The sequence below is a fragment of the Sminthopsis crassicaudata genome, chromosome 2, assembly GCF_048593235.1.
Source record: "Sminthopsis crassicaudata isolate SCR6 chromosome 2, ASM4859323v1, whole genome shotgun sequence".
NCBI lineage: Eukaryota > Metazoa > Chordata > Mammalia > Dasyuromorphia > Dasyuridae > Sminthopsis > Sminthopsis crassicaudata.
This window is the reverse complement of record NC_133618.1, coordinates 75,079,158-75,104,043: the sequence shown is the minus strand read 5'-3', so window position 1 is coordinate 75,104,043 and position 24,886 is coordinate 75,079,158. Positions and strand designations below refer to the sequence as shown.

At 33.3% G+C, this 24,886-nt stretch overlaps 2 protein-coding genes across 2 annotated transcripts in view; both read right to left on the bottom strand.

Moving 5' to 3' along the window:
• Positions 1 to 356: 356 nt before the first annotated feature.
• LOC141554569 (olfactory receptor 1f45-like) overlaps positions 357 to 24,886 on the bottom strand; it is a 122,389-nt gene continuing 97,859 nt past the window's right edge. Inside the window, exons 4-6 of the transcript XR_012485895.1 lie at positions 19,595 to 19,661; positions 908 to 1,001; positions 357 to 651 (exon numbers count right to left, since the gene is read on the bottom strand). The gene's annotated coding sequence lies outside the window, so the exon portion shown is untranslated. The remainder of the gene's footprint in view (positions 652 to 907; positions 1,002 to 19,594; positions 19,662 to 24,886) is intronic.
• Positions 16,544 to 17,461, bottom strand: LOC141554570 (olfactory receptor 1G1-like). Its single transcript, XM_074286584.1, has one exon. The coding sequence runs from the start codon at positions 17,459 to 17,461 to the stop codon at positions 16,544 to 16,546; it is 918 nt and encodes a 305-aa protein (XP_074142685.1).

Below are 24,886 nucleotides of genomic sequence, written 5' to 3'. Positions count from 1 at the left end.
ATAATACTTAGTAAGTGATTAACATGTGTTTAAAATATATATTTGTGATGGAGATAAAGTGAAAAGAATGTTGAGAAAAAAGATAGCACTCTGTCTGGGAAAGTGGATAGCAGTAGGGATAGCAATACAGACTGTGATGAGACAAATCATTGTCAAACAGATTATATGTAGAGGAATGAGGGGAGGGAAAACAGGAAAAATCAGTCTTGGAAGGTTGAACAGTGTTTGAGTAGGAGAGGGACATCATAGGAAGAGTATATAAGGAAGAATATTCTGAAAGTTGGGAAAGGATGGGAGGAAATGGAAGCAAGGAGACTACATATCATATTTTTCTAGTCTATTATTATTATGCCATTCATTCTCATTGTAACTGTAAAGCATTATGTTAGAAGTTTCCATATCACAGTCCCAGGCATTGGGAATTTTTCTTCCTTCTAGGAGTTTCTTGAAGGCACCTTTCAAGTCTTGATTTCTTAGACTATAGATGAAGGGGTTCAGCACTGGTATTACCACTGTGTGCATGATTGACATGACTGTTTCCTTTAAAGTTGAATTGTGCACAAGTAGAGTCCAATAATTATCCCATAGAAGAGAGAGATCACGGAGAGATAGAAATCACAAAGCTTTGGGGATCCCCCCTTGCAGGGCATTCTGAGGATAAAAGAGAGGATATGAGCATAGAATGTAACAATTAGCAGAATGGTACAACAATAATCAGTCCTGCTGTAATGAATATTACTAGTTCATTGTTGTTGATAACTGAACAAGCCAGTTTTAGCAGGTTAGGCATGTCATAGAAGAAGTGGGGGATAATGTTGTTATCACAGATAGATAATTGAGACAAGGTTTATACCATTGCATGAAAGGTAGTTAGAACCCAGGAGAGCACTACAAGAGAGCTACATACCTTAGGATTCATCATGACTGTATAGTGCAGTAGGTAGCAGATGGCCACATAATGGTCATAGGTCATGGGCACCAGCAGAAAGCTCTCCAGGTCTCTAAAGAAAAGGAAGAAGTATCTGGGTCAGACCCCCAGGATAGAGGTTGATTGGTTTCTTGCTCTCCATATTTACCAAAAGTTTGTTCACAGAAGGGAAGCACATGTCAGAGAAGGACAGATTGCTGAAGAATAGATACATGGCTGTATGAAGGCAGGAATCCAGAGAGATCAAGAAGATGATGAGCATATTCCCTAGTTCTGAACTTAGGTACATGGTTAGAAAGAGGGCATAAAAAGGGCCTTTAGCTCTGGTTGGATAGGCAGGTCCAGGGGAAGGAATTCAAAGATGGCTTCTAATTTTAAAGTGAACCAAATGAACCTGAGATGTGATGGCTCTACAAATTTCAACTGCTTATCTTTAGAGTTGCCATATTCTTCATTTACCACATGGGCCTAATTTCCAAGTCATTCTTTGGCAAAATATTCATCATGTGCCTGTCCCCCAGAGGAGAAAAGCCTAATTTTTTTTTCTATCAGACAAGTTCTTTCATGATTTGAGAATATAACACATTTACACATTAGGAGAAGGATGGAACAGGTGTAGCCAGTAGCTTTCAAGAGTACAATAGTTTCTTTTTCCTCTTTACCTTTAGTCAGTTGCATAAGCAGGGGGGAAAGTATTCAGCCAAAAATATTACCAAGCTAGCCTCTCATTGTGATGTGAGGCAAGAACAGATGCCCTTGGCTTTTTTGATGTCTAACCAAGCTCAAAGAGCTCCATAGAACTTGCTTCAGCTACCCTCATGACTGTTGCAAATTGTTCTATTCTGCCCATCCCACCATGGGAAGTATCCATATGCTTGAGTAAAGATATCCTCCTAACTCAGTGAATGATTTGAAACCTCTCAGTTGCTGTTAATCTTGTTTATCCTATCTGCCCAATGGTTTACTGTATTTCAGTTATGTGAAGACTAAAACTTTTTCATAGTTAAGAATTAGGTGGATGAGGGAGACACCTAAGGTGAAAGCATTTCTGAAAAGTGATTGGCAGTCTTACACCAGAGATACTAGTTTTCCCTGATATCCTATACCCTACAATTCATCTCTAGCCAACACTGGTTGTATTGGCTCTGCCCTGCCACTACAATTTGATGACTCTGTAAGAGAGAATAAAGCTAAAGCCAAAAACTTTGTGCAACTCTGTCTCACCAAAATCCAGCCGAGGCATGAATCAAGAGAAATCATCCCAATCATTTTACCTTTTTTTTTTTTTTAACCAATCTCAAAGTGCTTTGGCAATAGGCAATGATGAAATAGCAGCAGTGGATAGACTGGGAGGTATAGTCACCATTCTGCACACAGGTAGGCCAGGCCATAAGATTATCTTTCCATTGGAAACAGCAGGGATTTAATAACTCTTATGATGTCTGAGTAGGTTTTTAATTACCACTTTGCTTACTTTCCCGATGTGAGGAAAGGGCAAGAAAAGATTTCCTAAAAATTTTCTACTTACCTAGCCCTGGATTACTTCATTTAAGCCAAATTGGAATCTTATTCTGTGATCAAAACACGCAAAAAATGTACAAAAATCTTTGCAAACATGATTCCACTCACTATCAGTACATAGGATGTGCAGAAAATTATATGTAATACAATGTCCAGTAGACCTCCAAGTTGAACAGTTCTTAAGTGAATTCAAGAGGTATTACATCCAAATAGCAGTCCTGGGTGAGACAAGACTTGGAATTTTGAATGCTGTGGATAACTTCTCTTACCTTTATGGTGTATCTTCCAGTGATAAACTGGATGTTGAAGTTGATACATGCATTGCCAGAGCTAGCCCAGTAATGTACTTAGCTCCAAAGGAAATTGTGAGAGAGAATTACAAAAAAGAAGTTCTACAGGGCCATAATGCTGATCTCATTGTTGTATGCCCATGAAATCTGGACAGTATACTAATGATATGTCAGGAAACTGAATGGCTTCTGTTTGAACAGTCTTTGGAAAATTCTCAAGATCACCTGGCAGGATAAAATACTCAATGCTGACTTCTTTTCTTAAACTAAATTGCCAAGATTCAAAGTCTACTGCAGAAAGTGTTTTTGATGGGATTGCCATGTTGTTTGAATGCAATATATATATATATATATTTTTTTTATGCAGAAATCAAACAAGATAAGCACTCCTGTAGTGATCAGAAGAAGCAATACAAAATCCCTGTCTAGGTCTCTCTGAAGAACTTTGGATTTGATTGTGCAGCATAGGATATGTTGGCATAGGACTATTCAGGATAATGTGCCTTTTTATAAAAGGTTATGTGGTCCATGAGCAAAGTAGAATTGGCCTAAGTCAAAAGAAATACTACATGCCAAATTTTAGAAAATCCAACCCCTAATGTTCACATGGACTATTTGTACCCAAGATGTGGTACAGATTTTTGAGATTGTATTAGTCTGATCAGCCATGTTTAAATACACTGTAACTTGTGCTAACATAGTCATGTAATTTTAGTCTCTTTCAAGGATGAAGGACAACAATCAATCGGCCAATTGAAAGCAATTAATATTTTTAAGTAAGAAAGTGGAAAAGCAAATGACATGTGGTCAAAATATGATCAGTAAAACATAGAATTTCAAAACAGCAATTTACCTAAGTGTTCATCTGGTTCAACTCATACCTGTGTAGGCCAATTTTTTACAACATTGTTATTTTTTTGGTAGATTGGATGGTATGGCAATTGGCAAGTAAATTTAATTAATATAATTTTGTTTATTTATTTGAGTTACTCATCAAGAGTTTTTCAAATTCTTTCTTTATTTTCTGTGGTTTTGTCTGCACATCTGATAATGCTGATATTTCTCCTAGAAATCTTTTTTTCCAGCTTCTGATTCATGCAGGCTGGAATTTTACATGATGTACTCTGCATACAAGTTAAATAAATAAAGTGACAATTTATAGTTTTGTCATGTTCTTTTATCAATCTTTATACAGTCATCTGTTTAATTTTTTTTCCTAAATGTTGCTTCTCGACTCACAGGTATCTCAGGAGCTAAGTAAGATGATCCAAAATTTCTGTTTCTTTGAGGATTTGCCCCATTTTATTGTGATCCAAACAGTAAAAAATTTCAGTATAGTCAGTGAAGCAGAAATAGATATTCTTCTGGAACATCCTTGCTTGCTACATGAATGTTGGTAATTTAGCCTCTAGTTCCTCTGCTTCTTTGAAAATCAGCCTGCTATTCTGGTAATTGTTAGTTCCCAAACTGCTGAAGGCTCCCCTTGTACTCATGATCTATTCCTATCATGGTCAGAATCCTACTATATGTTGTTTACAGGAAACACACCTGAAACAGGGTGAGACATTCAAACTAAAAGTAAAAGGGTGGAGCAGAATCTACTATGCTTCAAGTAAAGCCAAAAAAGCAGGGGTAGCTATCCTTATCTCAGATCAAGCAAAACCAGAAGTTGATCCAATTAAAAGAGATAAGGAAGGGCAGTATATCCTGCTACAGGGCAGCATCAATAATGAAGCAGTATCAATATTAAACATATATGCACCAAGTGGTGCAGCATCTAAATTCTTAAAAGAGAAATTAAGAGAGCTGCAAGAAGAAATAGACAGCAAAACTATAATAGTGGGAGATCTCAACCTTGCACTCTCAGAATTAGATAAATCAAACCACAAAATAAATAAGAAAGAAGTCAAAGAGGTAAATAGAATACTAGAAAAGTTTGATATGATAGATCTTTGGCGAAAGCTAAATGGAGACAGAAAGGAGTATACTTTCTTCTCAGCAATTCATGGAACCTATACAAAAACTGATCATATACTAGGGCATAAAAACCTCAAAATCAAATGCAGTAAGGCAGAAATAGTAAATGCATCGTTTTCAGACCACAATGCAATTAAAATTACATTTAATAAAAAGCCAGGGGAAAATAGACCAAAAAATAATTGGAAACTAAATAATCTTATACTAAAGAATGATTGGGTAAAACAGCAAATCATAGACATAATTAATAACTTCACCCAAGAAAATGACAATAATGAGACATCATACCAAAATGTGTGGGATACAGCCAAAGCAGTAATAAGGGGAAGCTTTATATCTCTACAGGCCTACTTGCATAAAACAGAGAAAGAGAGGGCCAACGAATTGGGCTTACAACTAAAATTGCTAGAAAAGGAACAAATTAAAAACCCCCAGACAAACATGAAACTCGAAATTCTTAAAATAAAAGGTGAGATTAATAAAATTGAAAGTAAAAAACTATTGAATTAATTAATAAAACTAAGATTTGGTTCTATGAAAAAACCAACAAAATAGACAAACCCTTAGTAAACCTGATTAGAAAAAGGAACGAGAAAAAGCAAATTGTTAGTCTCGAAAATGAAAAGGGAGAACTCACCACTAATGAAGATGAAATTAAAACAATAGTTAGGAGCTACTTTGCTCAACTTTATGCCAATAAATTTGATAAATTAAATGAAATGGAAGAATACCTTCAAAAATATAGCTTGCCCAGATTAACAGAGGAAGAAGTAAGTAGTCTAAATAGTCCCATTTCAGAAAAAGAAATAGAACAAGCTATTAACCAACTCCCTAAAAAAAAACCCCAGGACCAGATAGATTTACATGTGAATTCTACCAAACATTTAAAGAACAACTAACTCCAGTGCTATATAAACTATTTGAAAAAATAGGAATTGAAGGAGTCCTACCAAATTCCTTTTATGACACAGACATGGTACTGATACCTAAACCAGGTAGATTGAAAACTGAGAAAGACAACTATAGACCAATCTCCTTAATGAATATTGATGCTAAAATCTTAAATAAGATATTAGCAAAAAGACTTCAGAAAATCATCCCCAGGATAATACACTATGATCAAGTGGGATTTATACCAGGAATGCAGGGCTGGTTTAATATTAGGAAAACTATTAGTATAATTGACCATATTAATAATCAAATTAATAAAAACCATATAATCATCTCAATAGATATAGAAAAATCATTTGATAAAATCTAACATCCATTCCTACTAAAAACCTACTAAAAACGCTTGAGAGTATAGGAATAAATGGACTATTTCTTAAAATAATAATGAGCATATATTTAAAGCCATCAGTAAACATCATATGTAATGGCAATAAACTGGAACCTTTCCCTGTAAGATCAGGAGTTAAACAAGGTTGCCCACTATCACCATTACTATTCAATATAGTACTAGAAATGCTAGCCTCGGCAATAAGAGCCAAGAAAGAGATTCAAGGAATTAAGAGTAGGAAATGAGGAAATCAAATTATCACTTTTCGCAGATGACATGATGGTATACTTAGAGAACCCCAAAGATTCTGCTAAAAAGCTATTAGAAATCAGAACTTTAGCAAAGGTGCAGGATACAAAATAAATCCACATAAATCCTCAGCATTTTTATACATTACCAACACAATCCAAGAGCATGAGATACAAAGAGAAATTCCATTCAAAATAACGGTTGATAGTATAAAATATTTGGGAATATATCTACCAAAGGAGAGTCAGGAATTATATGAGCAAAATTATGAAATACTTGCCACAAAAATAGTCAGATTTAAATAATTGGAAAGATATTGAGTGCTCTTGGATAGGCTGAGTGAATATAAATAAGATGACAATACTCCCTAAACTAACTATTTATTTAGTGCTATACCAATCAGACTCCCAAGAAACTATTTTAATGACCTAGAAAAAATAACAACGAAATTCATATGGAACAACAAAAGGTCAAGAATTTCAAGGGAAGTAATGAAAAAAAATTAAATGAAGGTGGTCTAGCTGTACCTGATCTAGAACTATATTATAAAGCAACAGTCACCAAAATCATGGTTAAGAAATAGACTAGTTGATCAGTGAGATAGGTTAGGTTCACAGGGCAAGATAGTGAATAAAAATAGCAATCTAGTGTTTGACAAACCCAAAGATCCCAAATTTTGGGATAAGAATTCATTATTTGACAAAATCTGCTGGGAAAATTGGAAATTAGTATGGCAGAAACTAGGCATGGACCCACATTTAACACCACATACTAAGATAAGATCAAAATGGGTCCAAGATTTAGGCATAAAGAATGAAATCATAAATAAATTAGAGGAACATAGGATAGTCTATCTTTCAGAAGTGTGGAGGAGGGAGGAGTTTGTGTCCAAAGGAGAACTAGAGACCATTATTGATCACAAAATAGAACATTTTGATTACACCAAATTAAAAAGTTTCTGCACAAACAAAACTAATGCAAACAAGATTAGAAGGGAAGTAACAAATTGGGAAAACATCTCATCTCCAAAAAATATAGAGAATTGACTTTAATTTATAAGAAATCAAGCCATTCTCCAATTGATAAATGGTCAAAGGATATGAACAGACAATTTTCAGATGATGAAATTAAAACTATTTCCACTCATATGAAAGAGTGTTCCAAATCACTATTGATCAGAGAAATGCAAATTAAGACAATTCTGAGATATCATTACACACCTGTCAGATTGGTTAAGATGATAGGAACAAATAGCGATGAATGTTGGAAGGGCTGTGGAAAAACTGGGACATTGATGCATTGTTGGTGGAGTTGTGAAAGAATCCAACCATTCTGGAAAGCAATCTGGAATTATGCCCAAAAAGTTATCAAAATGTGCATACCCTTTGACCCAGCAGTGCTATTACTGGGCTTATATCCCAAGGAAATACTAAAGAAGGGAAAGGGACCTGTATGTGCCAAAATGTTTGTGGCAGCCCTTTTTGTAGGGGCTAGAAACTGGAAAATGAATAGGTGTCCATCAATTGGAGAATGGTTGGGTAAATTATGGTATATGAATGTTATGGAATATTATTGTTCAGTAAGAAATGACCAACAGGAGGAATACAGAGAGGCTTGGAGAGACTTACATCAACTGATGCTTAGTGAAATGAGCAGAACTAGGGGATCATTATACACTTCAACAATGATACTGTATGAGGATGTATTCTGATAGAAGTGGATATCTTCAACATAGAGAAGAACTAATCCAATTCCAATTGGTCAATGATGAACAGAATCAGCTACATCCAGAAAAGGAACTCTGGGAGATGAGTGTAAACTGTGAGCATTTTTTTTGTTTGTTTTTTTGTTTTTCTTCCCAGATTATTTTTACCTTCCGAATACAATTCTTCCTTTGCAATAACAACAACAAAATTTGGTTCTGCACATAGATATTGTACCTAAATATAAGATATTTAATATGTATGGGAATGCCTGCCATCTAGGGGAGGGGGTGGAGGGAAGGAGGGGGAAAATTCGGAACAGAAGGGAGTACAAGAGATAATGTTGTAAAGAACAAAAATTACCTATGCATATGTACTGTCAAAAATGTTATAATTATAAAAATTAATAAAACAAGAAAAAACCATCATGAAGATTAAGGGAGTCAGAGTCCAAAAATTGCTTAAAAAGCCAGAATACAGGGCCAAGTAAAATTAAATAAATTATAGTAGAAAAAAAAATAAAAAGTCTATACTTGGTTTGAAAATAAGTCAATTTCATAAGTGAAATAAGGGTGAAGAATTGCTAGGAAATAATTCCTCTGAAATAATTTAGGGATTTTAGTAGACTGAAAATATAACATGGATGGACAATATAATTTGGCAGTAAAAAAAAAAAAAAGAATGTAATTTTAGTTTTTATTTAGGGGATTGTGGTGTCCAGAATAAAGAAGATTAGTATGACACTCTGCTTTATTTTAGTCAGACCACCTTTAAAGCATTATCTTCTGTGCTGGCTTTAGACTTTAGAAAAAGCCTTAGTTAATAGCATATGCCCAGAGGAGAACAGATGTGGCCTTGAGAAAATGACACATGGAGATGGGGAGGTTTAGCTTGGGAAGAGGGAAAGTTTGGGGAACATGATAAGTCTTCAAATGTTGAGTCTCTGATAGGAGATATTTGATTTGTCCCTGAAGATACAATTACGAAAAATATGGGGAAGATGCAAAGAGAATAATACTCTCTCAAAATAAGAAAAAACATTAATTTTAAAATAATTAAAGTTACCTAAAATTGGAAAGGGCTAACTTAAGAAGTAATGGAATTTCAATATCACTTGAAGTCATTCCTGAAAAACTGAAAGAGCTCCCGAGATTCCTGACTAGATATGTGATGTTCAAAATGACCTTGGATATGCAACTCTAGGATACTGTTTGTTACAAATCTTTTGACTGCTTACAATAAGGAAGTTTTGTTTTTAAAAATGTTTTTCTCCAGTCATGAGAAAGGGTAGTAGTTAATATATATCATTCCCAATTTCTAGAATGCTCTCTTTCTTCACATATGGTTCCTGGCTTCCTTGACTTTTAATATTCTGCTTTAATTTCTGGAGTAGGCTTTACCAGTCTCTTGGGAGGACTCCAAAGAAATGTAGGAAGTGTAGATAGGATATAAAAGGCTTTGTTATGGGAAAACTGTAATGCAGATTGTTGCAGAGCAATGATTGGACTGAGAAGAGATTGTACCATAGAAGAAATGATTCAGAGTTGTGACAGAGTAGGTTCACAAATGCATCAAGCTCAATTGATGCAAGAATATGTAATTGCTGCTAAGAAAGGGCCAAAAGGGAATTGTTATACTTGTGGTAAACCAGGACACTTTAAGAAAGACTGTCGTTCCCCAATTAAGAATACAGGTAATGGGAGTCATCCTAAAATACCATGTCTAAAATTCAAAACAATGAAACACTGGGATTCAGAATGCAGGAATCAGGGAAACGGGTCCTGGAAGCCAACCTGGGGAGTGGAGGAACAGGTATGCAGCTTTAGATGCCAAGGGACACTTAATACTAATAAAACTCAGGAGCAATGATTATTACTGCCTACCCCCTCATGTTGTTTATGTGCCCATTCAACAGTATCAAAGAGGAAACAATTAAAATCCTTGTTATAAATCCTCCACTACTCCAGTATTCATTAACTATCCTGGTCATACAAATATATGAGTAAGTGCCTCTGTCTGTAACTATAATTAACACTGACAATATTGAAACTGCATCCTCTCAATAAGGGGGAAAGCTGCTTCACATGTAACAAATAACTTATTTTACTGTTAAGCTTCTATGGATATCCCACATATTATTAAGATTGATAATGGACCCTCATATACTTCAATAATTATTTATGATGGCCTCATCTCTAGATTTTTATTCAAATGATCTTTCCTAATTCACCTATATCTTAAAGCTTGCTTGAAATAAAAAAAAATCTTTCCAGTGTTTGGTTTTCCATTATATAATAATTCAGCATAAAATAGTTCTTGAAGTTTTTAGGGATATTATTTCTGTGACTATCTTATTTCACAGTCAGCTTTTTCTAAATTGCTTCCCACCAGACTGAGCTACAGAATGATTTTTGCCTTTCCCAATTTAAAAGCAATATTGAGATCAAATATATAGAGAATTGTAAAATTGGAAAGGTCCTTAGAAGTCAAAGATTGTGTTCAATTGTGTGGAATAGATAGGGAGAGATTAATAAACTGAAGTGCTCAGGGAGGGCTTCAGGGAAGAGATGGGTCTTGAGCTGGAAAAACACAGATAAGATGTTACTTTTTCTTCCATGAAATTTTCTCTGAACTTCCAAGGTAAAGTGATCCTTCCCTGCTCGATATTGTTTTAATACATTGCCTAGATTCTTATTTTCCCTTTATCTCATTCTTCTCTGAACTCACCTCTCTTTCCTTTTTAAAAATAACTATTTGTGCATATATCTCAAACAGAAGCCTAGTATGCACAGTAGTATGGAAAAGCATCTTCATAGTCAGTCATTCATAAGAAGAATTATTTGCATTGTGAGGCAATTCTCTGCCCACCAATTGCCAAATGATTAAATAAACTGTAGCACATCAACAGAATGAAATGTTTTACTGGGTCCTTAAGAAATGTGAATATGAATAATACAGAATAGCATGGGAGACTTTATGTACTGATACAAAGTAAAGCAAGCAGAAAGAAGAAAACAGCAATGTAAACAAAAGCAACAACAAAAATATCCAGAATTGAATTCATTGTAATTATGATGACCAAGTTAGGACAATGAAAAATTATGACAATATACCACTCTCCTTTCTTTATAAAGATGGGAAACTGGAAATGTGGAATACTGAATGCACTATCATGTTCAACTGAATGTTGTTTACTTTTCCTGAATTACTTTCCCCAATTCCCTATCTTTTATTCTTCATTATAAGGGACAGTTTTCTGAGTGGTAACAGGGAAGGACATAGTGGAAAATGAAGGCAATTTTATTAAAGAGATTAATGTTGATCTCAAAAGTTAGAAATAAGCTTTTTATTCTATATTATTCATGATCAAATATTCTTTATTTATGAGAGACAATAAAATGAGAAGATGCAGTTATTTTCCTTAGTGAGCTCACAATCTAGTTAAGGGAGAAGAGTCTTATATATGAAAATAAGAGGAAAAAAATGCCAAGTAATAAGATCAAGAAATAGTTTGTGTTAGAGAGAAAGAGGAAAGCAGAATAGTTTACAGTGCAAACCCAGAAAGATTTCCACAGAGTTAAAAGATGAAGGTGGTATTAAAATATAATTTAGTTTGCTTTAGGTGAACTAAGTAACTCATAAGAAGAGAAAGAGACAAAATTAAAAGAGGTAGACAAATTAAATTACAATGTACTTAAAGGCACCAGAGACAATAAAGTAATAGTACAATAAAGTAATATTGTGTAAGTTGCCTTTTAATATCCCTTGACCACTTATCAATTGAGGAATGATTTATATGATTATAAATGTAAATACATAAATTTATTTAATAATATAAATAAATAATAAAATTATATATTATTATTAAAAATAAATTTATTAATTAAAATTAATTAATTAATTAAAATTATTAATGATAAATTTATAATAAATATAATAAATATATAAATATAATAAGTAATAATATATAATCATAATATATAAATTTATATTATTATAAATGTGATTTAATTCCCTGAGTATTTGAAAAATGATGCTTTTATCAGAGGCATGTATTGTACAGATTGATTCCCAACTTTCTGCTTTCTTTCTAATCTTCCATTGGTTTTGCTTATGCAAAAGCTTTTAAATTTAAAGTAACCAAAATTATCTTCTTTTACATTTTGTAATATTCTCTATCTTGTCTCGTCATGAATTCTTCTCTCTAGATGCAATAGGTGGATCATTCTTTGCTCTTATAATTTGTTTGTGGTGTCACAGTTTAAATTATGTATCCATTTTGACTTTGTCTTGGTATATAGTGTGAGATATTTATCTATATTTTTGTTGTGCTCTATTATTTTTCATGCTTCCTAGCAGTTTTTTTTTCAGATAGAAAATTATTATCTCAGAGGTTTGAGTCTTTGGATTTATCAAACTCTAGAATACTATCATTATCTTCTACTCTTTTATGTTACCTAATCCACCACTTTATTTCTTAGACAATATTAGATAGTTTTGATGATTATTGTTTTACACTATAGTTTGAGTTCTGGTCTTGCTAGTCCACTTTCCTTTGTATTTTTTCATTAATTCTCCTGACATTTTTGAACTTTTATTCTTTCAATGAATTTAGTTGTATTTTTTCTAGTCTTAGTAAACATTTTTTAATAGTTTGATTGAGATGACACTGAATAAATTAATTTAGGCAGACTTGTCATTTTTATTATATTAGCTTGGCCCTACCAATGAACAACTGATATTTTTCCATTTGTTTAGATCTGACTTTTATTTGTGTTACAAGTGTTTTGTAATTGTGGTTTGTCTTGTCAGATAGATTCCCAAATATTTTACATTATTCAATTATTTTAAATGAAACTTCTCTTTCCATGTCCTGCTACTGGGCTTTTGTTAGTCATATAAATAAATGCTGGTGATTTATATGGATTTATCTGATATCCTGCAACTTTAGGAAAGATGTTAATTATTTAAAGTAGTTTTTTAGTGGATTCTCTCAGTGTACCATCACATCATCTGGAAAGATTCATAGCTTTTTTTCTGCATTGCCTATTCTAATTCCTTCAAGTTGTTTTTCTTCTCTTCTTGCTACAGCTAATATTTCTAATATCATATGTGTGTGTGTGTGTGAGTGTGTGTGTGTGTGTGTGTGTGTGTGTGTGTGTGTGTGTGTGTGTGTGTGATAATGGGCACCCCTGATTTTAGTGGGAAGGCTTCTAGCTTTATCCACATTACAGATAATGCTTGCTGGCAATTTGATATGGGGTTTTAGAGAAGATACTGATTATCCTTCCAAAGAATGCTCCTCTTATTCCTATGCTTGTTAATGTTTTTAATAGGGATAGGAGCTACATTTCTTCAATAGTTTAAAAAAAAGGATCTATTGAATCTCTTGGGTTTGTTATTGATATAGTCAATTATGTTGATACTTTTCCTAACATTGAACCAATCCTGCATTCCTGGAACAAATCCCATATGGTCATAGTGTATGATCTTTGTGATATATTTCTGTAATTGCTTTGCTAATATTTTATTCAAAATTTTAGCATTAATATTCATCAGTGAAATTTGCTTATACTTTTCTTTTTTTCTTCTAACTCTTCCTGATGTAGGTATCAATACCACATTTGTGTCATAAAAGGAGTTTAGTAGAATTTATTCTTTGCCTAATTTTCCAAATAGTTTATATATAATATTGGAATTATTTTAACTTTAAATGCTTGATAGATTTCACCTATGAACTCTTCTGGCCCTGGGAATTTTCATAATGAAGTCAATTCCTTTTTCTAAGATGGGCTTATTAAGGCATTCAATTTCTGCATCTGTTAATCTGGGTAATTTATATTCTCATAATTTGCTGGGATTGTCAGATTTTTTTGGCATATGATTGCACAAATTATTTTGTAGTGATTGCTTTCATAAATTCTTTACTGGCCATGGTTTTGCCTTTTCATTTTTGATATTGATTATTTGGTTTTGTCTTTAAAAAATCTAATTAATCAATGACTCAAAAATTTTCTTGCTTTCAGTTTTATTAGTCATACCTTTAGTTTTCAGGATTTACAATTTGATGGTTACTCAGGGATTTTTATTTTGTTCTTTTTAGTTTTTTTTTGTTGCATGTCAAATTCATTGATATTTTCCCCTCTATTTTGTTGATATAAGAATTTAGAGAAATAATTTTCCTTAAAGTTCTGCTTTACCTGCATCCCATAAATTTTGGTATGTTGTATCTTTATTGTCATTCTCTTTTATGAAATTTTGATTGTTTCTGTAATTTGTTTTTTGCATCACTTAGTCTTTAGAACATTATTTGGTTTCTAATTAATTTTAATCTATCTTTCTACTGACCTTTTTATAGTTGAATATATCTATATCTACATCTGTGCATATAAGGATATATGTGTATATGTATATGGACTGTAATTGGTTAAAAGATAATGAAAAAATGTTAATGAACATTTTGGTTCCCTGTTTAGATTTCTGATAAGTGGCCTTTAATTTTTAAATGAAACAATCTCATTACTGGTGATTATAGTGGAGAAAGACTATTTCCTTAGACGATTATGTTGGAGGACAGGAAAGTTATTGTCAACCTAACTCAGATGATTGTTTTAAGCAACTGGAATTTAACATGAAAGACAAAATAGGTCATAACATGTGTTTTTCACTATTACTTTGAAGAAAATGGATATAATATTAGAAATATTAGTAGAAGGTGTTATTTTGAGATTTAATTTAATAATAGTCATATGGAAAAAAGCAGATTAGCTGGAATGCTTTTTAAATTTCATACTAACAAAGGATTTCAAAGTCAGTCAATAAAATTTATTAAGCACTATTATGTTCCAGGTACTGTACTAAATGTTGGAGATACAAACAGAGGTGAATCCAGTACTTCTTGAGGAGCTTACTATTGAATGTGGTAGATAACATGAAATAGTTATGTACTAGCACTCTATATCCAGGATAAATTGAAAATAATCAATACAGGAAAAGCCACAGAATTAAGGAGGATTGTGAAAACTGTCTGTAAATATCCAAAAGTATGATGTCATATGGAAGTTCCTCCTGGTCTTAACAACCATTCTCATACACTCCAACATTTCTAAAATAGGGTAAACTCCTTGGGTTCTATTTTATTTTCTCCCTTAAGTCCTAAGGTTTGACTAGGCTGGTTCAGTTGATTCAATCTTGAATGGAGTTGATTTGAAATTACCATGTATTCAGTCATTTGAAATTTTTTCCACCATGCTTCTAAAAGAATGGAATTGAGATTTACAACTTTTAATGTTGATTCTGAAAAAGAGCCCCTTTCTGAGTGTTTTATAAGTTTTTTATTGTTTGGTTCTTAAGTCCAAAGAAAAAGCAAAAATTTAAAATAATGAATAAGAAAGGTAATAATGCTAGTTGTGGGGAGCTAGAAAGTTACACAGAGTTAAAACCCCATATTCCTGGGCACTTTGATTTTTTATTTGGACTATGATAGTAACTCTAATTCTCTCTTAGCTCTTTTAAAATAAACTGACTCCCATTAAGTTAATGTGGTTGTATTCTAGTCCTTCCTCACTCTTGTAAATAGACCTATAACCACTGTTGTTCATCAGATCACCTATCAAGGGGATTATTTGCTTGTCAGAGATAATTTGCAGAGTGGTATCTCAAGGTCAACATCTACTCTCTTTCATTCTGGAAAGTCATCTCTAGTTAGTGGTATAAATAACCTTACCTTATTTAGTTCAACTCCTCCATTATTCAGAATAAGAAATTAAAGTTTGAATACATGCTTATAGCTAAATTAAACATGAAACTGAGACAAGAACATGATCTTTTACCTTTTTTCTTGATTTTTTGGGAGAAATTTATGTTTTCTTTCACTTTTCATTTCATGGAAATATTTTGCATAACTTCCTATGTGCCTTCTTATGAAGGGAGGGTGGGAAGGAAAGGAGAAAATCTGGAACTCAAAGTTTTAAAAACAAATGCCAAAAATTGTTTTACATGTAACTGAGAAAAACAAAAACATTAAAATATAAAGGACTTGGTCTTCTGATTATCAGGAGAGACCTCTTTATCATAGCATGTGATGCTGAAGAAAGAGCTGAAGGTGACAAGGAATGGCATAGATTTAAATATATTTAAAATGGTAAGTAAATAAAAATAAAATAATAGGGCAATGGGTGACCAGATGTCAATCTATAATGAGATGATCAGAATTCTCTAATATAATGCCCAAATTATGTGGAGAAAGGGAATCAAAGTGGAATTTCTCTGTATCATTATAATCTGTTCTTTTGTAACTAAACTTCTCTAAGTCTGATCCTTTAATTTAAAATTTATATTATTTTGACTCTTCATCTGTAGAATTATGTTATCGTACTATTAGTGGGTTTGTTCTGATTCAAATTTGTCAACACAGACAGACGAAGCCTGAGACTGGGCTTAAGGTAGTTGACCCAAATGTGAATGAATCAAAGCACTTTCCCATGGAAAAATTCTTTGAAGTTGGCACCTTTCTGCTATTCAGTTTGGGAACAGAGAGGAAGAGAAACATAATTTTAGGAATTAATTTATATATCTTAGCCCTCAAGAAGTGGACTTAAAAGATCCTCCCTAGGGCTGCTTTCATATCTCTGTTCCTTAAGGTATAGATAAAAGGGTTTAGCATTGGGGTCACCACTGTGTACATTATTGATGCAATTGTGTCACTGTAGGATGAATGGTTGGATGAAGGGCTATAATAGACTCCAAAGACAGTCCCAAAGAAGAGAGTTACTACAGAAAGGTGGGAGCTGCAGGTAGAAAAGGCTTTTTGCTTTCCTTTAGCAGATGGGATCCTTAATATGGCTAAGACTATATACACATAAGAGATTATGACACAGAAGAAAGGAGTGAGACCAGCAAGACCACCAACTGTGAGAATCATTAGCTCATTAATGAAGGTGTCTGAACAGGACAACTTTAGCAAAGGATTAAGGTCACAGAAGAAGTGGGGAATTTCATTTTTGGCACAGAAGACTAGTTCATTCATCAACAGTGTATGTAAGAGGGAATGAAGGACATTAATAACCCATGTAATTGAAATCAACAGGAAACAAAGCTGGGGACTCATCACTATTGCATAATGGAGTGGGTGACAGATGGCCACATAGCGGTCATATGCCATTGTTGCCAGGAGAAATTCATCTACAGTCCCAAACATGATAAAAAAATATAATTGTGTCAGACAGTCAGAATAAGAGATGGAGTTATTCTGAATTTGTATATTCACCAACATTTTGGGGACTGTTGTAGAGATGAAGTTGATATCAGCAAAAGATAAATTAGCTAGAAAGAAGTACATAGGGGTATGGAGTTGTGTATTAGAAACAACAGCCATGATGATGAGTAGGTTTCCAATCACAGTAACCAGATACATGAATAGAAACAGCCAGAAGATCAGTTGTTGATGCTCTGACCCCTCAAATAGTCCAAGAAGGAGGAACTCAGAAATAGTGGTCTGGTTTTTCCAACCCATGAGTCTATTAAAAGAAAATTAGATTTAGGAAATTAATATTATTGAGTAAATAAATAATTCCTTGATGAAATCATGGAAAATTTAATATGATACTTCTGCTAAAGAATTATAAAACACCAGTAATCATGGTGCTATTGATCCTACTATTACTATTGATCCTGTTTTCCATTAAAGAGGCAACTAGATGGCACACTGAACAGAGTGCAGGACATGGAATCAGAAAAACCTGGGTTCAGATATGTTCTTAGATACTTATTTTTTCATTCTATTTAAGTGGTCTGGGATTTACTCTCATGAAAATAATGCTTCTGTTTATTTTTATACTAATCTTCACCCCAGCGCTTATCATTCTGCTTCCTATCTTGGGTTCTTTGAATTTCTCACATGAATATATTTCTTTACCACATAGTTATATTCCAATGCCTCTTTTGTTTCTTGTCTTCTTTTTAAATAAAGCCATAACCTCCTAGTTGCATCCCATAATGGCTTAGTAATAACTATGAAAGTGAATTTGTTTTTTTTCCTTCTAGCTTAGAGATGGATTGTACATCAATAAGCATATTAGAAGGGCTGAAAAAGTATCATGTCAACTTTGAAATGTGTGGAATTGTGTGTATTGGAAATTTATGGTATTCTTTGTAGTCTTCTTTTTCCATTCACTATATAGGAAAATATTCATGTTGATGTTTCTCAAGTTCATAATTATATAAAGGAAAACTTAAAAAAAACTTTAGTTTTTCATGAGTGTCTGATCTTAATAATTGATTAGTCTGTCTTAGATTATTTCTGATGACATATATATCATAACTAATAGATAATATGTTACATTTTCTATGTTTGCTTTGCAAACCTGAAGCCCCTATATAAATGCTAGTTACTACCACTATCATCACCACAACCACCACTATTACTATTACTATTAGTACTACTACTAATAGCACTAGTACTAGTACTACTACTGCTATCAGGGTTGAGGAGTCAAAGGTAAGAGTGTTCAATTAATGTCCTCCCATGACTAAACATTCATTTTGAATCCCAAAATACAGTTTGAACAAAACACAAAGAGAATTAAGGATAAAAGATGGCGAGGGTAAGAACTAAAGAGTAAGAAGGAATGAGATGAGGGTATCCAGGAGTTTTTTTTAACTCCCTTTTCTAAATAATTCTTCTCTTCACACAAGTTATGAATTCCTGGCAGTAAATTAGAATTCATACACAAATTGGAGAATTTCTTACTTGACAATTTGAAAAGCAAGATTGCCTTTATCTGAAGTCAAATTATTTTAATGACAATAATATGTGGGACACCAGCAGAACTGTGATCTCACCCAATCATTTTGGAGAATAATCTGTAATTATTTCCAAATAATTATAAAAATTGAATAAATTCTTTGACCTAGAAATACCATTATTGGGTCTGTTTCCCAAGGTGATCAGGGAAAAGGGAAAAGAAACTATATGTTCTAAAATATTTATAGTAGCTCTCTTTGGGGTAACAAAGAAATAGAAATTGTCAATTGGGGAATGATGAAACATGTTGTAGTATATGATTGTGACAGAATATTAATATGCTTTTAGAAATGATGAGCAGTTTGATTTTAGAAAACCATAAAATACTTGCCTGAAATAATGAAGAGTAAAATGAGCAAATCAAGAGAACATATTTTATATTAATACTAATATTTTAAAGAGAATAATTGTGAATGACTAAGTCATCCTGAATATTATAAATATTAATATCAACTGCAAGGGATCTATGAAGAAAAATAACTATTCACTTCCAGAAAAATAATTGATAAATAGAAACATGCATAGTATGATACTACACATAGCTCTATGTCTCTATTTATCTGTATGAAAGGGTGGCTTTCTCTAGTGCAGGGTGAGGGAGGAAGAGGAAGACAGTTTGTAACTTAAAATATTATAATAGGTAAATAAAATTAAATAATGAATGGTGTATATAAAGAATGGTGTATGTATATGTATATGTATGAATCAAATTTTCTAACCCTCTCTTATCTGAGAGGTGATAGTATTTATGATTATTGATAATAGAATATTAGGAAAGAAGAAAAGAAAAAATGAAGAGAGAACATGAAGATAGTTGGCTATTATAAGCCCTCCAAGTCTTACCTAGCTGATGTCTGTTGATTTCAAATGCTGTCACCCGGAGTTCTGAATCTTCTCCTCTACCTTTCTCCTGTAGTTAAAAGACATGAATATTGAGTGTAATCAGAAAAGAATTAAACCCTTCTACTAATAGCACCAAAATGATTTGTAAATTTCCTTCACATCCTGTACTGAATCAATGGTAATTATTTTCCTCATAATCATCCTTCACTATCCTAAAAAAATTAAGTTCAAGGACACTAAGACATAGAAGCTGACAGTTCTAGGTCAAGCTGAAAGAATATCAATATATTTGTGGCAGTTCTCTCCCAAATATATGCATTAGCATTGAGTACTTTTAATGTCAGCCACTCAGTGCCCCTTTCCCCTGCTCCTATAGTTTATTTTTATTAAAATTAAATTTTTAAAGGAATATAACCCCAATATTTCACTAGCAAGCTCAGTATTTATTCAATTTTTTTGTCTCGTCTATTTGTAAAGAAACAATTCTATGCAGAGTCAATCCTCAAGAGAATTTACATGTTTTCCCTTGTTGGAAACTTGGCAAGAAGAAGCAGAGAGGAGGAAAATTTACTATAACCCCTCAGTATCTCCATTAAAACCTAAGAGTCATGAGTATCAGTTTGAGAGCTCAATTCCAATTACCTGTATGAGCTTGGACAAAGAATGTAACTTTTATGGGCCCCAGTCTTATTTTTGTAATTAAAAATATGATTAGATGACATCCAAGTCCTTCTAAGACATGAACTTGCTTATTCCTGGGAAGTCTTCCCTTCTGAACCCACATTGGATTTGGAATAAAGTATTATGAGACAGTGTTGTATAGATAACTTTCTGAGGGACACAAATGGCCTATTTGGTTCAAATGATTCTGACCTGAATTTCTAGGTAAAATAACTTCTAAGCTTATTCTTATTATATAATAATCATGACCACAATGATAATGATAATAAAATCATAATTATTATGGTGATAAATGAAAACTGATGGTAAATCTCTATATCAGTGCCTATGATCTCATCATTTCTCACTAGGTTATAATCTGTACTCAACCAACATGCCCTAGATATCTATACAATTTAATTTTATTTTTTTCTGTTACATCTGAGTTCCAAGCTGTTTTTCTCATTTCCTCCAAGTCCTTCACTACAGGCCAATATTTGACACAGATTATATACATATATATATATGTATATATATACATACATATATATATATATGTGTGTGTGTGTATGTGTGTGTGTTTGTATGAGAGTGTGTGTGAAAGAGAGAGAAAGGGAAAGAGAGAGAGAGAGAGAGAGAGAGAGAGAGAGAGAGAGAGAGAGAGAGAGAGAGAGAGAGAGAGAGAGAGAGAGAGAGAGAGATGTTACCATATATTATTTTCATGGAAAAACTGTCCTCCATTTTTAGGTAGGAAAATTCTGGGGAGATGTCAGAATAGCTTAGAAAATTTCAAGCTCTCCAAATTTCCCCCCATAAACCAAACAAATTTGCTCATCAGGGCAAACATAGTATGGTTAAAAAAAAAAAAAAAGATTTGGGACAGAACAGGGGTTCTTCTGGCATAATCCAAAAAGACTCAAAGAAAGCCCAGTACAAGAATCAATTAGTGTGAAGTTTGAGCCTCAGCTCAAATTACAGAAATTTTTATTTCCATGGGGAGTTGGTGGTCAGAATCTGGGAAGACTGAGGGGACATCTGGTGATTAGGATTTACAGATCCAGCTGTGCTGAAGAGACCCAGCACAAGAAGGAATCAGCAGTGAGGTCAGCATTTACAAAAGAGTGGAGTTTTTGATTTGGGATCACAGGGGAGAGCTGAAATGAAGTTAGAGGCACCATCCTCCCACCTAAAGATTAGAGATGCCTATGCTAATAATATAATAATATACTAATATAATAAGAACTCAAGTTCTTATTTAAAAATGAGAGAAATGGGCAATACATATGAAATATGTTAAAATATGTGTTAAATCCATTAAATGTATACATAGTTACATAATTATCTTGCTACACAAGAAAAATCAGATCAAGAAGGAAAAAAACTGAGAAAGAAAACAAAATGCAAGCAAACAACAGAAAAAGTAAAAATGCCATGTTGCGGTCCAGTTCCCACAGTCCTCTCTCTGGGTATAAATGACTTTCTTCATCACTGAACAACTAGAACTGGTTTGAATCATCTCATTGTTGAAGAGAGCCATATCTTTCAGAATTGATCATTATATAATCTTGTTGTTGCCATGTACAATGATCTCCTGGTTCTGCTCACTTCACTTAGCATCAACTCATGTAAATCTCTCCAGGTCTCTCTGAAACCATCCTGTGAGAGATTATATGGTTTCTCATAAAATTATTAACTAATGTAGATTACATACTGGCTCAAGTAAACAGTTGTAAATCTTGTGAAACTGATCACTGATAAAACCATAAACTTAGGAAAACACACCTGCAAACAGTTGTAAACCTTGTTAAACTGATCACCATAAAATTTAGGTAAACACATCTGCAAACATATGGGCCTGACTTCCATGCACTAAACAAGGTAGTGGCAATTAACTGGATAAAGGAGGGGGGTGTCATGGATTCTTGTGGTTTAGGACTATATAACCCCCTTTAACTTCTGTGAAAATTGACCTCCACTCTCTGAGATTGCAGTGAGTGGACTTTCCATTTCTCATGAGATCCTAATAAACTTCTGGTTTTGAGAACTTTGAGAAATCTCTGAGTAATCATTTTGAGTCAGGACTTGCCATACCACACAATCCAGCTGGTTGCTTCTTACAGAACAATAATATTCTATAACATTTATATACATAATTTATTGAGCCATTCTCCAATTGATTGGCATCCATTCAGTTTTAAGTTTCTTGTCACTACAAAAAGGGCTGCCACAAACATTTTTGCACATGTGGATCCCTTTCCCTCCTTTAAGATTTCTTTGGGAGATAAGCCCAGTAGAAACACTGCTGGGTCAAAAGTTATGCACAGTTTGATAACTTTTTGAGCATAGTTTCAAATTGCTCTCAAGAATGATTGGATCCATTCACAATTCCACCAACAGTGTGTCAGTACCCCAGTTTTCCCACGGGATCCCCTCCAACATTTGTCATTATCTTTTCCTGTTACCCTAGCCAATCTGAGAGGTGTGTAGTGGTATCTCAGAGTTGTCTTAATTTTCATTTCTCTGATCAATAGTGATTTGGAGAACCTTTTCATATGACTACAAATAGTTTCAATTTCTTCATCTGGAAATTGTTCATATCCTTTGACTATCAATTAAAGAATGGCTTGAATTCTTATAAATTTAAATCAATTCTCTATATATTTTTGAAATGAGGACTTTATCAGAACCTTTAAAGGTAAAAAATGTTTTCCCAGTTTATTTGTACAAAACCTTTTTAACTTAATTTAATCAAAATTATCTATTTTGTGATCAATAGTGATCTTTAGTTCTTCTTTGGTCACAAATTCCTTCCTCCTCCACAGATCTGAGAAGCAAACTATCCTATGTTGTTCTAAATTTGTTTATAATATTCTTTATGTCTAGATCATGAACCTATTTTGACCTTATCTTGGTATATGTTGTTAAGTGTGGGTCAATGCCTAGTTTCTGCCACACTAGTTTCCAATTTTCCCAGCAGTTTTTGTCAAATGGCAAATTCTTATCCCAAAAGCTGGGGTCTTTGGGTTTGTTAAACACTAGATTATTATAGTCATTTTGTTCTGTGACTCTAACCTATTCCATTGATCTACTACTCTGTTTCTTAGCCAGTACCAAATAGTTTTGATAATCATTTCTTTATAATATAGTTTTAGATCTGGTACAGCTAGGCCACTTCAAGAAGAGAAAACATAAAAATAATTGGACTACCTTAAAGCTGTGACTAAAAAGAACTTGCCATAATAATTCAAGAAATAATCTAAGAAAATTGTCCTGGAGAGATAGAACACAAGCAGAAAGTAGAAATGGAAAAAAAAAATCCACTGATCACCACTTCAAAGAGATTCTTGATGGAAAACACATAGGACCATTATTGCCAAATTTCAAAATTCCCAGATGCAAGAGAAAATTTTGCAATAAACAAATAACAAACAAAAACAATTAAAATATGCTGGATTTAAAACAATGAGAATTGTGCAGGACTTAGCAGCAGCCACAATAAAACACTTCAGATCCTGGGATAACATATACCAGCAATCAAAAGAGCTAAGCCTGAAACCAAAAATATCATATCCAGCAAAATTATTTATAATATTAAATGAAAAAAGGACATTCAGAAAACTTGCAGATTTTTAGGAAATTGTCTCCACCAAATTTGAACTTAATAAAAAATTTAATATATAAGAGCCAAGGTCAAAGATTAATTTCAAGAACTCAACATGGACAAATTGTTTAGGTGTTGTGCATGGAAATGTATACCATATATTTAATATTGATGTCAGTAATTGAATAACTCAAAAGAAAGATGGGATAGAGTTGAGTATTATCCAATTCTAAAAAGCAATATTGTCTAGGAAAAGACAAAAAGTTATTGTGTTATATAAATGAGGTACAGAAGAAGAACCAAAACAGAGACATTACTGGGAGAAGGAGGAACTTTAGTTCTGAAAACCTACTCATGTTGGGAATGAATTAAATATAGAATATAGATCCAATTGTCTTAGGGGGGGAAAAAAAAGCAAAAAAACAATCCATAAGGCAATGAGGGAGGAGAGATTAGGATAAATGGGCAAGGGATAAAGAGGGAAGGCTGTTCATATTCTTTGACCATTTATCAATTGGATAAATCTTATCTTTTTAATTTTAAATTTACCAAAGTTCTCCATATATGTGAAATATGAGGTCTTTATTTAAGAAAGTGTCTATAAAAATTCTCCTATTACCATTACCTAATTTCATTCTAATATTGACTATGTTGATTTTATTTATACAAAATCTTTCAAATTTAATGTCCCCAGGGGTGGCTAGAAGGCTCACTGGATAGAGCTCTGGCCCTGAAATCAGGAGGACCACAAATCTGGCCTTTGTGAAATGCCAATGACAATCCAGCTGTATTGGCTCTCGCAGAGACCCTGAAAACAAGAATAGGTAGCAATATCGATGGCAAGTTTATCGTATCTATGCTCTCCATCTTTAATCCCTAAAACTGCAAAGTTACTAAGGAAACATAAAGAATTAGGCGTTATCTATAGAAACATCCCCTTGCCATTCTGATTAATGATACAGGCCCAACACACTTGTTCATAATTCTCAGTCCTTTTGGGTCTGCTAGCTTTCATTTTAGGAAAGGGGAGT